This window comes from Ptychodera flava, chromosome 10 (assembly GCF_041260155.1).
Source record: "Ptychodera flava strain L36383 chromosome 10, AS_Pfla_20210202, whole genome shotgun sequence".
Taxonomy (NCBI): Eukaryota; Metazoa; Hemichordata; class Enteropneusta; family Ptychoderidae; genus Ptychodera; species Ptychodera flava.
This window is the reverse complement of record NC_091937.1, coordinates 25145428-25158610: the sequence shown is the minus strand read 5'-3', so window position 1 is coordinate 25158610 and position 13183 is coordinate 25145428. Positions and strand designations below refer to the sequence as shown.

General features: G+C 38.5%; 1 protein-coding gene across 1 annotated transcript; it reads right to left on the bottom strand.

The window, feature by feature from the left end:
* Positions 1 to 8359: 8359 nt before the first annotated feature.
* On the bottom strand, positions 8360 to 12886 carry LOC139142323 (uncharacterized). The gene is made up of 4 exons (XM_070712229.1): positions 12698 to 12886; positions 11174 to 12016; positions 10101 to 10225; positions 8360 to 9439 (listed from the first exon to the last, which is right to left on the bottom strand). Exons 2-4 carry the CDS (start codon positions 11850 to 11852, stop codon positions 9266 to 9268), a joined length of 978 nt encoding a protein of 325 aa, XP_070568330.1. The 5' UTR covers positions 11853 to 12016; positions 12698 to 12886; the 3' UTR covers positions 8360 to 9265.
* Between the last annotated feature and the right edge of the window lie 297 nt (positions 12887 to 13183).

Below are 13183 nucleotides of genomic sequence, written 5' to 3'. Positions count from 1 at the left end.
TATAGCTGTTCGCTAGTCGAGCCTGGCCCATGAATATTTTTTGAAGAGCTGATTACTACAGCTAATTATACAAATTACGATTTAAAGCGTTTGCATGGTTCAGTTGCCGTTCGTTAGCCGGTTGACCCTGTTGTACGGGCCCATGGGCTGCGTATACAATGAACTAAATGAATGCTCGCCGTTCTATTAGCGATCTTTCACTAAACGAACGTGGAAAACGGACGAGAACGTCGTGTTTCCAAGCATGCCATTGGTCCGCTTTCGTCACATTTGCATGTCTCGTCGCAAATTCTGCAACCCGGTTGGACAGTAGCATAATTAATTAGTAGCCGACGAGGACTCGTCCGTTCCTTTCGTCGTCTCTCGTCTCATTATAATATTCGGGCACTGCTTTGTGTCACGGACAAGACAATTGACAGAAATAGTTGCAAAAAGGGTCCGTTCATTGATGCGGTCGACAGGAGGGGATAAATTGTCATGCTAGGGTTATATATTTGGAACCTTGGATTGGCGGTGAGATTTTTAGATGATAGGTTTCACACCGTGAGTAGCACGACTTCCACAGGCCAGGAGGTAAACAATTCATTTTTACTAAGATAAAAATACCTATTACACGCACAATATACGGTGATAGTAGCGATGGTTTTAATTCACTTAAAAATTAGTAACCAGGCAAACAAGAACCAAATAGACAAATGACAATGTTGCGGGATTTTCCCTAGCGAAGTCTTCGCACTAAGTTCGTGTGGCGCTGGGGGAAAAAGGCATACACATCGGCAACTACAGACATGAACCAACAAGGTTGGCGGTATAGATATTTTGTTGCCCTTATAGGTCTTGAAATATGCAATCACGTGCTCCACGTTAATGCGACACCGATAAATTCAAAATTGAATATTATGCGTTGCATTCGATTCTCGCCAACAAGCTGACTCGCTGGAAACTGTCAGAAGAGGATACTTGTTCATGTATCCATGATCAGCTAATAAATATGTATCATTCGGAATATCCCATTCCAATTCAGAGCCGATGCCAGGAGGCAACTGAAATTGTCCGTTGTCATATAAATGGCTCCAAAATCCAGACTGTAGATATATTATATTCCCCCTGTTGTCACAAATTAATTGGGTGCTCATCGCATGACACGAGAATGTCCGCAATTGGTTCCGTTGTTGAACGATATATTACGTGCAACGTACCCTCAATGGTGCATATTGCGTTTAGAAAAAAATTCCCATTGTCCTCGGAGAGTATGAAGGCCATCTCACCATTCTTCTGAAATAGTGCCACAACAAGGGTACTAAATGGGTAATTTCTCTGGAAACGGTTTAAATGCTAACTTGAAACCATGATGCCAGTGTATCTTCATTTAGGTACTTTCTTAACCAGATCAGTACAGTAAGATTCGATTTCTTGGTGTCATCGCTCGACGCTCAGAACAGTTTAACCTTGGATACAGATCGGTGACAATCTGATTCAAAGACTCCTCAGTTTCGCCAGTTTGCATCCAGAACAACGAGAATAGGAGTCTTGCAAAGGCTGCGTCCTTTAACTCCTTATAGTGTCCCTATTTTAGTTTACAATGCCACTGCTTTCAGTTTTCGATTATTGCTGTACTGTATGGGGAAACACCACAAAGAGTAATTTACAAAGAATTTACAGGCTTCAAAAGAGAGCGGCCAGGGTTATTTTAGGTGTTGACATTACAGTTTCTACATGTACACTTTTCTCTCGCCTTCATTGGCTACCCATTGACTTTCGAATTGATTATTTCATTGCTGTAATGACCTTTAAAATCTTGAATGGGCTTGCACCTGATTACTTACACCAGTTCCGTTATATCTGTGACGTGAGTAATATTAATACCCGTAGTTCTAGTAACAGGAATTTATACGCTCCAATTTTCAAAACAGCTACTGGACAGAGATCGTTCATTAATCGAGCCACAACGATTTGGAATAATACTCCTATTTTAATCCGAAGTGTTGAAAGACTGTCGCAGTTCAAATCTCAATTGCGCAATTTTCTTTTTCAAAATTCATAATGAGGGTTCATCACTGGATTAGATGCTTTCGTTGTATCTTTTCTTTTTTCTGTTGATGTATATATCACATGTGTGATTTCAATCATTTTTATTTAATAGAGAAACAGTAACTTTTATGTGTTGTCAGACGGCTTCTACACGTATGATTGAGTGAATGTGTTTTGTGCACTCAGTACACTTACACAATAATAAAATGATTGTTCGGAAGATACGCGATGTTATATTGCTGGAGACATAGACTCTATAAATCTTCGTACGTTTGGATGGAGATGGTGAATTCAAGACTTATTGCTGGCTTGCGGTAGCCAGCAAACAGAACACTAGCCTAGAAAGTTTGAGCGGCTAAGCGCCAATGATTGGCGGGCTATGACGTATATGTCACATGTCTGGTGACGTAAAAAAAAAAGAAGCTTGAAGACGGCATGCATGGAGCCGGACGCGACTTGTGTACAGTCGAATTTCAAACTTTACGTTTTGACGTTGTTAACGTTGAAACTGACTCAAACATCACACCGTCTAGTACGGGTGAGCTCAGGAACATTTAGAGAACATTCATATGTGGTAAAGAGACAATTTCTGACAGAACGATCCATCGAGCCCGACCACGTGTGGGCGAGTGACGTAGCTACGAGTGAAAGGACAGGCCGGAAGCTTGGGCGCGAATGGGAACTCACCAGCCTGCATATGGAACTTCTATGCACCTTCAACGCTACGCCGCGCTACCGGACCGGACGTCAGGAACAGTAACGATCAGGTTTAGTAGATATACACGCTTGTAGGACAACAAAGATTCTCGTCCTTCGAACTGTGTAAACTTTGCCTACAAATCCGAGCTTTCGGCGGAATCGAAATCGTGCTTTAATAATCACACACACACGAGTGTAAGTCGATTTTGTATGAGTGATTCTTTGCCGCTTGGAGGGACGTTTATAGTTTGGATCGTGGGTGAAATTGGTTCGAAAAGTGGGCGATTGTTATTCCCTACAAGAAGGCTAAGATAGTATGAGTGTTTGTACAAGTTGTCTGACACTGAAATACTGTTGTATTAGTTTGCAATTGATAGAACTACAACTAAGTTCAGATTGACGTTTAGAGTTTACTGAATTTTACCAAACTGTTGTATTGTTTAAATATCAGTTTTGAGTTAAAGCCTCACTGCTGCAGGCTACTGTTATTTTCTGTACACTTGTAAAATTACTACAGTGTGTTCAAAGTTTGAGATAACTTTTATTTGCCATAGTGACCGGAAATACTGTAGAGTTGTCACTATTAGACTGCTGAGTTTGTTTTGAGTGCACACCATATGAACAGAGAACTGGTGTATTTCTATGTGTTATGAGTAAAGCCAGTTTAAAGACATTAAAGGCGTACTAGCACATAGCTATCATATTTTCAGTGTTATTCAAGCAAATTGTGATATCACAGAAACAATTTCTTTTATGTATTACTGTCAAATCTTTGCTATAATTGTTAGCGAGTTGTCAATCATTGTACAATACAAGGGTATCTGCGAATACCGGCTGTTGTTGTTGATTTATTCTTTAGTAATAAATATTGTTGTTGGCGGAACTGTTATGCCAACTGATATAATTGTGAGATCGCTTTGTATTGTACATTTAGAAGTAAATACCACCTATCTGAGCGAACTATCGCGACCAGGTTAAGAGGTCTCAGTGGAACGAAAGTGAGGAACATTTTAATTGTCAGTTTAGGCACAGACTTTCATGCCGTTTGACAATATACTTTTCTTATAGTCACGCCTGGCACAACTTGAACAAATTTTTGTCAATTCTCAGGTGTGACATATAATTAATTACTCTGTATTAATTTGTTGCTTTCTTGACGAGGGCTCTGATGTAAATTACAATTCATTTGTACTCAGATTACCCTCTATAAACAAATAAATAAATAAATAAATAAATAAATAAATAAATAAATATATAATAATATATAATATAATAATAATAATAATAATAATAATAATAATAATAACAAGGCAGTATTGCTGAAGGCAATGAGTACTTGGGCCGTGATAGAGTAATTTTGAGGACAATATATACTACTATTCAAATATGGTCTTGAATTTCCTCCTGTCAACTAGGCATTTGATTAACTGGTTATTAAACGAAGCAATGGCATGACAATGGCAAAATATGTCTAGCAACTTTTGTGGAGTTTGAGGCAGGGGTTCTTTATTTATAGTGGAAATTGCTTAGACTCGTTAAATATTCAAATTACAGCAAATTTCTTTTGTTCTCGATGGTAAATGTCTAATATTTAGATGGGCATATTTAGATTTCTACCCTATAGTTATCCCTTTATACCAAAAATCGGACATCCAGCTCTATTGGCTTGATCAGAATTAGATATGCGCATAATTAATGAGGTACAATATGTGGTGTCATGAGGTGTCCCATCATACCAAATATGAAGGGTGTAGCACTTGTGGTTACTGAGTTGTGGACAAATATATATATTTGAGGTCAAAGGTCATTGAGGTCACGAATAATAATAATAATAATAATAATAATAATAATAATAATTAATATAAGTATTATATAGAAATAATAACGCGAATAATAATAGGTTCAATTTCCGTGAAAATTTCACAGTTAGGGTATTTTGGGTCGAAAAGACCAAATATGATATCGATTTCACTGCCCCATGTTTCCATGGTAACCATTTTAGGGGTTGAAAATATCAATTTTTCTAATATCCCATGAAAAGTTACTTTGATTGATATGAAAATTATCTAGTGGAGGAATTCGGGTCAGAGAACACAAAAACCAGACTTATTTTAATGTTTCAAGTTGCCATAGTAACTATTTTGGCATTGAAAATGATCCTTTTTTCATTATTTCTATTAAAATGTACTCGGACATAAATCTCGGTATTTTGGGAATAACCTCATTATTATACACCTTTTTTAATCCAATTTTACCTCGAAAAAATCAAAATTAAAGCTTTTTGGGGGATGACCGTCCCGCACTGCACTGAGCGATCGCGAGCAAACTGAGAACGCGCACAGAACGAAATTTCAAACCCGCGCAGCGCAGTGTACGTGTGAGAAATTGTAGGGCGGCAGCATAATTTCACCCGAATTCACAGGCTTTTGATTCACCACTACTAACGTTGTGAAGTACCCAATGTTTAGAAGTATTTCCCCGCATTGACGTAATGGTGTTTTGAGGTCAAAGGTCAAATAGCGTCCAATAACACCAAAAGTTATTGTACTCCGCGGCAAAGTTATTGGACTCTGCGTCCTCTGATACCGAAATTTACTGTACGAAGAAAACTCCAAAGATTGCAGACGCAGGTGTATAATAATAAAGATAATGTATATTGGGGCCATTCTGGTCAAAATTATGTTTTCCGTTAATTTTAGTGTGTTAGAATTAATTTTATATAGATCAGAAATATTTTTCAAGCATTTTTAATTTTGTTCCATGCAGTCATCTCAAATAAGTGCTATGTATTATATTACTAACTTCGCATTCATCGAATTAAGTTTATGCCTTCAAATTAATTTTATGTGATAAAATTAATTCTACTAGTATCTCAAATTAATTTTGTGAACCCAATTCCCCTTAGCACCCAAGATTCACTGGTACTTATTTATTTTATGGATTGACAATTAATGATTTCTTTGTCTCATTCCAGGAAGAATAATGAAGACAAATTATTTCTGATTGTTTAACTATAGTAAAATTATGACCATGTAGTGGTGCATTATTTTAGTGTGACCTGGCGTGACCCAATTGACTCTATGACCAGCTAGATCCCTTTTCATGGTTGCAACGGCTTAATTTGAACATGGTGCCTGTATACCTTTAAACACTTTTTAAAAACCCAACAGGCCAAGAAAAGGGGGGAATATTACAAGATATCAAGTTTAATACTTCCCTACTTGACATAGTATAGAGCTCTCACTTGTGCGAACGTTGTAGGAAACACTTATTGCAACAATTTACCCTAAATATAAAGAATCGGCTGTCAATTAAACTGCAGTTGCTAACCAACCGGAGGTAAACAGTGAGACTAAACGTGCCCAGAAATACTAGCGCAATAGACTAATCGTTTTGGCGCGTGCCAACTCAAAATTATAGAAAACCGCAAAGACTTGTCGTTTTGGCGTGTGCCGGCTAATCGGCTAACAAAAAACAGGAAACCGCAAAACCGCAAAAAGTGATAAAGAAATGTAAATAGCTATGGAATAGTTTCTATAAAAACTCTCTACATATGTATATCAACCTGAGGAATAAGATTTTGACCTGTAGCACGATGCTCAATAGAATAGCCAGTATTATTGTGAAAGGCGTTAGTCATATCAAACTACTGACGTGCTACAAAATAATTAATCTTTCCACCTTTCAGCTTGGTGAAAAACGCATTTATTGATTCGCCAAAGGCCTGCATGTGGATTCGCTTATTTTTGCACAAGTTCTACATGGACATAGAAAAAGTTCGACTCACCCTCTGGATTGTTGAGCATACAACTAACTGTTTCAGTGAATCCGACATGGTGAGAGTTCTCGAATCAAAAACTGTACTGTAGCCGTGCTCGAATACAAATGTCTTCCCATTAAATTACGTCATTGTTATACAAGAGTTAGCATTCCAAAATCTGTCACCCTGTTTTTTTCAAAGTTTGGAGTAGAGGGCGGCATTTCCATCTGAATAATGGAACGACGTGAAACGCAAACATTTCCATCGTATATCCGGCAGTATGTACAGTAGAAATACTGTTTACGCTGCAGTTACGTAAGCCTATAAGCTTATACTCCACAAAATGGCCACAGGCGGCGTGAAGTTTCTGAAAGGATTTCCTAAACGTCCTACTTGGTACCTTAGACACTCACATGTGATATCCTGAAAAGTATTCTATGCAGTAATTCCAGTTTCTGTCACCATTCCATCATTTTTAAAGGTCAACGACACTGTAGCGCGAGATTGGAGACGTTCTACTCTCACGCCACGCACTCTCAATTGCGCATGCTCTGGGATTCGCGTCGCGTCTCTGAAGGGCGCGCGCGTGTTCCGACAGAGAAAACGCGAATCGCAGGGTTTCTGCCAGACTACACTGCAAGGGCGAAACATGCGAAATGCAGAAAAATGTTTTATTCTGCAATACCAATATGACGCCTACGAAGTAAGTCTGAATAAGTCTTAAAGTATACATCAGAATGAATCCATTGTACATTGGTAGGCCTACGTTTATGAAAGAATTAGTACAGGATACGTGTCTAAAATGTTTTTCAATTTTAGGTCAGTTAAGTTAGAGTTGGGGTTGGGGGGTCTGAGACCTACATTAAGCAATTAAGTTAGATTTATATAATGAACTTTTAATGTTACCCCTACTGTATGGAAAATAGAGAGAGAGAGAGATTTTTAATTTATATTGGAAATCTTTTTCATAGTCGTGACTTTTGATGGAAGAAAACTAAAAACAAAATTAAATTGAACCGATTGAACGTGTATCCGTAAAGTTCGCACAAAAGTTAAAAGTCTAGGCCTGCTGGTATCGCGTAAACTGCTTAGTGTCACTTTTCCGACAAGCATTTAGTTACCCCTTGGCTTAATGATATACCCCTCTCTCCGTACAGTATGATGCATAATTCTGCGCTGCACGTAAAACAATTGGAAGTCACCCCTATTGACAAAATAAAAATATACAACACTTCTTTTTCAGAATTCCCACACAGCTTCAATGAACTGTTATTAGATTTCTATATAATACTTATAGCCCCTAAACTTGTAATAATAATAATAATAATAATAATAATAATAATAATAATAATGCAATGACGAAATACATCTTATTTCTTTTTTAAATTTGATTTAAAAAAGTGATAGATATGCAACGTAATTTTCCAAGGCTAAAGGCGCCGTGAATGTATCAAGGGACGACTCGAGTTAAACTGGTTGCGCAGCCTACAATACTTGTAACACCCACATGCTTTCATAGTCACGACAAATCCCCAGAATTACAGGAACACGATGGACAGGTGTGCATTTATATCGACACTCACTCACAGTCCTGCCATCCATGTGTCATACGCGAAGCTATTCTCTGATTGGAAGGCATGAATCAAGCGCTACAGTGGCGGCAACACAGAGCAGCGTCTGAATATTATAATGGACGAGAGACGACAAAAGGAACGGACGAGTTCTCGTCGGCTACTAATTAATTAGGCTACTGTCCAACCGGGTTGCAGAATTTGCGACATACATACATACATACATGTGGTAAAATAAATCACAACACTGTTAATAAAATCGACATTATAGTCGTAACATTGAAACGGTCAAAAACCATTCGGATTGTACTGTGTTGTGGTATTTATTATCATGCCTGCTAATAAAGATACAACAGTTTGATTTTGGATTACATGACACAAGTCGGCGAAATGTCAAGAATAGTGAAAGGATTCGATATTGAGAGAACCTTACTTTGTTGACAATGATGCAAAAATTATGGAAGGAGGGAAAAGTATGTAAATCAGCATTTCTCCGTCACTTAACATCATATGGACTCTAACGAGGGATGACGTATGTAAAACACATTCGCTTGAAATAGACCTTAATGGTTTCTCGTAAGTGCGAAATTGCATAAATAATCTTTCATTTCTATTTCTTATGACGTATAACCGGAGTGTCTTGTCCTTGCTATGACCAAATATCTATAAAGATTCTACGGCTGCCACCGTGACTGACTTAAAAGGCAAGTGAATGGTCTCTATGTCAGTATAATACAATTCTGACGTCAAGATTATCCCTCTAGTGGTCGGATACGGTATGGTATGGAAAACAGCCTGAGATGAAGTTTATGAAATCTCTCTCTGAAAGAGCATCGTCACTCTATTATAAGCTGTAACTATTTATTTTATATCACTATGCATAGTTTGCACAATTCTTGATCTGATAGTATTAAGATGATGCAATATCTTCTGATCCCAGAATAAGGTATTTGAACCAATTTAACTAGAAGCAAACGCTATTTGTCGCTTTTATCAAGCTATTCGTCGCTTTGATCAAGTCGAACGATTTCTTTAATCTATTCCCATCTGATTTACTTAATTGGTTCATAAAAATTAAACATTATCTAATCGTCTTTTTCATCTCGACAAATTTCATCTACCTACATATTGAGAAAGACCCTAGTGGCTTAGACAAGTCAGATAAGATGGATGATGAACGTGTATTTTGATAAATACGGTGGCGCTAGGTTAAGATCGCCCTGATTGACGCAAATATTTCCGTGAAGTAAGCAACGAGTGACGCTCTGTAAGATTCCCACGTCGATGTGTTTAATAGCAGCAGCATATGATGCACTTTGTCAATACCTTTGTACAGCTCTTCGGCTTGCGTTTTCAGATCCTGTAGATCTTGCAGCAGCTGCAAAACACGAAAGTGTATATAAAAGTGTCAATGTTCTAGACGCCAATTGTTCTAGACACCAGTAATACAGGAAAGTGCAGAACATGTGTACGAAGCTTCTATGATAACAATATTACATAATCCTTTATGAGTCCTTCACAATTTGTGAATATACTTGTGATATTGTAATTGTTGGGGGAAAATCATTGACATTTACATTTTTTCAATTTCCCTCTCACATAGCCATAACTTTTTCTGCTAGTCTTATGGGTCGAACATTCGATCTCGGGAGGGATTGTCAAAGAAGCTTGAAAAAACGAAAAAATTCGAAAAACTGTAAAAAAATTGAGATTAAATTTAGACGTACTGCTGTTGAAAAAATAATCACATGACTAGGGAAAAACAAAGCATGAATAATTATTTTTTGTAAAAGATAAGAGTGCTAACTACTATGAGCACAAACATTCGAAATCATGGAAATGACCGATATAGAATATCTTCATTCTGACCAATCGTCCATAGATATTATTTATCATAACACTCATTGATACAACACATATACATTGGTTCTGGGACTTCTTGAATATACTGTTATTGTCAACACGACTACTCGAATTTGAAAGAAACACGAACAACCCACTTTCAGCTCAGAAGACTATTGAAGAGAAACGAGCCCTACCTGGGTAGTCGCCCGTATGTTAGCATATCCAACTGCCATGCCAGTCAGTCCTCCAAAGCCAGCTCCTGCAGTTACATACAACGCCGTCATAGGTAGGGACACACCACCAGTCAGTATAGTAGTGCCTGATCAACGAATACGGAGAAATAAGTTTTTGCTTTTGCTATACTCTATTAATACATCAAACAAACTACAGACAGAACAAAGCAAACAGTTAAATTTATTTCTAACAAATTCGACTGATCAAGTTCAAGTTCTCGAATGCATACAAAATACTGCCTATTTATTCCGCTACGGTCAGTAAATCACCGTTTATATTGTCCAAATTGTTCTTGGAAGCACAGATAATATTTCTATTCGAATGTAAGGATACGCAGGTCCGCCACTGAACCTCTCAAAAACAACAGAAATGTCGATATCAAAGAAAAGAGCGAAGTTAGGCAATGACGGCAGGGGACAGCATGAGCAAAATGAATATGAAATTAAAAATTCAAATTTCTTGATCACAAATATATTCCTAATCACCATATTCTAGTGATAAACATATCAAATGTAAGTTGTATAAATGCATAGATATCGATGCTTTTGTATAAAAATCAAAATTTTCATAGATTGCTCTGTTGACAACCATGTAGAGTGATATGACAACTTGGAATGGAATTCAAAAAGATGAATTTAAATACAAAATGCTCTTTAAATCGCCATACTCAAGTCAAGTAAATTTATATCTAAAATTAGATAGATAGATATACACATCGATAGATGGATAGATAGATAGATAGATAGATAGATAGATAGATAGATAGATACATAGATAGATAGATATACACATCGTGACAATAGAAGCTTAATAATATGCGATAACTTGGTGCGGTCAGCTCTACATTTTTACACTGTCGGGTAGTGTGAGGCCTACAAAAATGATCTCGCCTATAGATAAGCTATGATAAGTGTGGCTAACGATCAATGGGGACTGCGGAAAAAATTATATTCGACCCCCTCCTCACCTTACCGTAAATTGTGCTCGTTCCTTTATACCTGCCACGGTCACTAAATCTTCCAACCGTTCTTACCTGTGAGAAGAAGGGCGCCGCCTAGCGCACCAATGTTCGTCGTTGCGACAGTTTGTTCTTCTGCTTTCATTTTTTGGGAGTGTGCAATGGATATCTCTCGATGAATGTCGCCAAGCAAACCTTTAACTTCTTTGACAAGATTCTGCACATTTTTCAGAATTTCCAAGTCCGACGCCTTCCAGGCAAAAGGAGAATCACTGGACAATCTGGAGGCGAACTCCAGTATCAAAGTCTCCTCTTTGAAAAATGCGTTCCGGATGCCATTGAGTCGCAGTTGCAGATGGGAATGGCGTTCAAAACTCTGCTGTATTTCCGAGCTGAGACAGAGTTCGTCGACGAGGTAGATCACACTCACGCCGAACGTGGAGTAGGCCACTGTCGGGCCATGTAGGGATGCGAAGAAGCTATCTAAATTCAGCCACGCTGTAGATGAAGCTTTATCTCTGCTCAACAAGTCGAAGGCGATTCTTAGATAAGCGACATTATCATCATTGAAGGCTTTGTTGATTACTCCAGAGAAGCCATTGGCAACATGCTGAATACCATTGGTAAGACGCCTTGCAGTCTTGCAAACATCACATCTAAAACTGTATTCTGCAACGACCTCGTCTGGCAAGCACGTTGTCAGCATAAACGCTATTAGCGCCAAGTTAACTGCAACGGATGCAAATCCCTGCATAATGAACAGACGGTGTTGACTCCGGTCGAGAGATTCAAAACACTTCCAATCTGGCTGTTGCGATCGATGTACACTGTTAGCCTAAAACCTTTCACTTCGGTTTCCAAGTATTGCTCAGCGCTTCTTTCTTCAGGTCTCAGTCATGAAAGCGCTGTATACATTTGCTATTGGCCGGAGAGAATAAATGCAAATTAGAGAAATGCCAAATCGAAAGAGAATATCCAGCGCATTGCGTATTAGTCAGAACGAGGTTAGTGTGAACGACTTTGTGGAAACATTATAGTGAAAGCGGAAGATCGAGAAGCGATAATTGAAGCGATGGTCCAAAAGTACAGTCTGCATTGCAGGATCCTACGAATTCACGTTGCACATTGAAATTGGTCTTTAACCCGAACCCTAACCCTAACAAGAAATAGTTTTGTTATCGTCTCTTTACTCACAGCAAAACTGAATGCCCACGAGCGTCAGTTGATCGTTTGAAGATTAACCCAAATCATTACAATGCAAAATGTGTATTTAACGAGCTTTCAAATCGAAAGTACTCTGAAAATCAGCGGATGGATAACATCTCCGCGGTGTAAAATAAATGCGGGTAAGCTTTATAATGCTGCCTTCAAACAGCTCAATTCTGAGAACCGGCAAATGCAAGGAGCTTCAGGTACTCTACACATGCACGTTGCGACTTATAGTAATTGACCGCCATTAGCCGCAGTCCAAGATGGCGTCTATAACAGTGAAAGGGTCCGTTGTAAGCTGTGACGACGTTGAGAACGTTCAGTATTAAACTGTTCACCAAAATGAGTGAAAAAATATAATGTGCATCATCATGTAGCAGTACAACTTACCTTTAAGCTGATCCTACTTCAATGATCGAAAACTGCAGAATTTCAATGCAGCCTGGAGTTGACAACAGAATGTATGGCAGACCTGCAGGCTCGGCTGGGCTTTGGCTGGGCTAACTTACCTCTTCCGGGGAAAAACCACATCGGGGATTTCCATAGCGTCAGTGTGTGATACCGATCCTACCCTAATACCTGAAGAGGGCGTCCTTCCCACCCTGCGAAGGTATCAAAATCAATTATCAAAATTGACCTGATTAAGAATGACATCAGTTGACGGAACATATCGTTCGGAATGTTTTAACCCTTTATGCACAATAAAACCCGATACGTCAATAAGCAAGGACAGACGAAAGTCAGCGTCCTTTGAAGCCTAAAATTGGGATGAAAATAGGCCCGCAAGACATGATGTTAAAGTAGTCCAAGCAAGAGATTGTTTCTTCTCCCCCACGAATTTCCATCATCTGCCGTGTTTTCCCAATTCCAAAGAGG